We start from the raw sequence: 2921 nt of genomic DNA on the forward strand, positions 1-2921 counted from the left end.
AACAATGAAACATATAACTTTCCTCTAGTTCCTAAATGCTTCCTCCCCACCCACTATCATGATCCCAATTCTACCTTACAAATCTGGTAGACCAGAGGATGTACACTGGTACAGATAGGAATTGGAAACACAGGGAACCCAGGGCAGATGATCCCTTCAGGACCAGTGCTGAGAGTGGCTATATGAGGAGGGTGGAGGGAGGGTGGGGTAGAAAGGGAGAACCGATTCAGGGATTTACATATAACCATTTCCCTTGGGAACGGAGAACAGAAAAGTGGGTGGAGGGAGATGTCAGACAGGGCAAGATATGATAAAATAACAATTTATTATCAAGAGTTCATGAGGGAGGGGGAAGTGCAGAGGGAGGGGAAAAATGAGGAGCTGATGCCAGGGGCTTAAGTGGAGAGCAAATATTTTGAGAATGATGAGGGCAACAAATGCACAGATGTGCTTTACATAATTGAAATATGTATGGATTGTGATAAGAGTTGTATGAGCCCCCAATAAAATGATTTTTTAAAATATTGTTAGCTTTAGCAACAACTTGCAATTCACTTATATAATTTTTATTAGATTTAATTTTGTTTGTAATCATTTTGATTCTCAGTATACTGGAAAATTTATTTCCATCCTGATTTTTTCTCCCAAGACAAAACAAATGACAGTCTCCTCATCCTCCTTGAGTGTTTCTAGGAGGGTGGTTGTAATTCTTCCCTTCTCAAGAAAACATATTCAAAGTTAAGGGAGTGAGAGTGATATTATTAAAGAGATAATTATACATATAATTTATTCTTTTGCCAAGTATTTATGATCGACCACAAAACTGAACCACATTGTACTAAATCCTGCTTGTACCCAGGTTTAGGAAGGGGGGCAGCATCTGATAAAGAGATAAGAAGGAGAAATCACTTACATCTCCATTCTTGGGTGGTATAGTCAACTCCATGTACCCATGAGGAATGTATTGTTGACTGTAATCAAAACGGGGTGTCTTCATGAGGTGGCTTCTGACCGTTGAATAGGCTCCATCACATCCCACAATGAGGTCATATGTAATGTCTTTAGGAACTTTGTCAGATCTGAAAAATAAAATTAGCCATCAAGAAACTTGTCCGACAGTGTAAAAATGATGCACCTCTACTTGACCATGGAAAATAGTGGTTCAATGGATGACTTAAGAACTCAATATTATTATGGTACACCTACATTTTACAATTCTGAGTCCATTTTGGTTTTGTTTCATTTTTTCGGCCATAAATGAACAACGATGATTTCATTCAAAGCCTTCCTCTAAGTCAGACATGTAAGAGTTAAATACACCAATACCTGTTAGAAATTTTATGTCCTCTTATAAAACAAAGATTGTGCATGTTGCATAGAAGCCAAATCTCTTTTCTGGCAGAGGTAGAAAGAGCAGTAGCTATTTCCTGGCCCAAAGATGGCAGTGAATGCATGGCTTTGAATGTGTGTTGCTCTCTACAGTCCTGACAATAATCCAATCTTCTGTATCAGGTTATGAAATAACTCATTATGCCTCTCCCAAGTTTTCCATTTAGGATGGAGACCTGTAATTTTTCTTGTGCCAGTTATCATTTGTTCTGCCTTCTAGAATCTATCACCTATGTCCTACGGGTATCAAGTTATCATTATGGTATCCCTACAGTCCAAAAAATTTGGATCTGTTCTGATTTCACTACAAGTGCCGTGACTGAATGGCTTGAAGCCTTGACTTAACGCTTGGAATTGAGAGTCTGTAAAATTAAGTTAATAATAATACATGTCATTCAGTCATAGATTTGCTTATGAAAAATAAAATTAATGAAAATCATGCTGATTAATAAAGATGTGTGAATCCATGTAAGTGTGACCAAGGATTGAACTCTCTAAAAAAAGAAGGTAAAGTAAGCAACCTCTACTCCTATTTCCTGTGAGTAACGAGTTTGGCTCATGCTGAGGGTATTGGAAATGTGTAAGGAAATGACACATTTTGCAGAGAGAAAGAGAAAAATATTTTAAATGTTAATACAAAAAAATTTAAATATATTATCCATGCAAACAGAGAAAAATGTTATTAGAGGTATAATGGATAAAAGTTGCCGATTTAAAAAAAATGTATTAGATAGTGGATGTATTAAAGTGGAAAGAGACCTGTAGAAGGAAAATGGACAGGATGATTACAATACCTTATGTGTGCAGGTATGAGAATCTGAACTGGAGCAAGAGGGGAAAGAAGGCATAACTTCTAAAGATAGTAGGAAGAAAGACTGGGCAGCATTTATGCATTTTATTTAGTGGGGTAACATAGGTAAAAAGCACATATCAAGAATGAATCTGAAATTTTTAAGTAGTAGTACTATAAGGGAAAAGATGAGGCTTCCTACTCCCATAAAAAATTTACAGTCTTGAGCAGATGGACATTGGGCCTCTGCTCAAGTACTCCCTCAACACAAGAACACTTTGTTCTATTAACGTGGCATTGCATGACGCTCACCTTCCCAACCCAATCACTGAAGATAAAGCGGTGCATAAGCCAATGTGGTGAGGAAAGTTGATGGTGCCCAGCTATCAAAAGCATCTGGGGACTTAAAGTCTTGAAGATAAACAAGTGGCCATTTAGCTGAAAAGCAACAAAGGCCACATGGAAGAAGCACACCAGCCTGTGTAATCATGAGGTGTCAATAGGATCAGGTATCAGGCATCAAAGACCCAGAACAAAAAAATCATATCATTGTGAATGAGGGGGAGTAATGGAGTGGAGTCCCAAACACATCTGTAGGCTATTGGACATCCCCTTACAGCAGGGTCACAGGGAGGAGATGAAGCCATTCAGGGTGCAGTATAGCACTGATGAAACATACAACTTTCCTCTAGTTCTTTAATGTTTCCTCCCCCACCCCCTCCACACCCTCACTATAATGACC

The 2921-nt window shown here is 38.3% G+C and overlaps 1 protein-coding gene across 1 annotated transcript in view; it reads right to left on the bottom strand.

Annotated features, from left to right (window-relative positions):
- KMO (kynurenine 3-monooxygenase) overlaps positions 1 to 2921 on the bottom strand; it is a 76638-nt gene that overhangs the window by 20719 nt on the left and 52998 nt on the right. Inside the window, exon 7 of the mRNA XM_004711764.2 lies at positions 914 to 1079. Within this exon, the coding sequence (XP_004711821.1) occupies positions 914 to 1079 (166 nt within the window). The remainder of the gene's footprint in view (positions 1 to 913; positions 1080 to 2921) is intronic.

This window comes from Echinops telfairi, unplaced genomic scaffold (genome assembly GCF_000313985.2).
Source record: "Echinops telfairi isolate 266 unplaced genomic scaffold, ASM31398v2 ScPeMD7_655;HRSCAF=1070, whole genome shotgun sequence".
Lineage (NCBI taxonomy): Eukaryota > Metazoa > Chordata > Mammalia > Afrosoricida > Tenrecidae > Echinops > Echinops telfairi.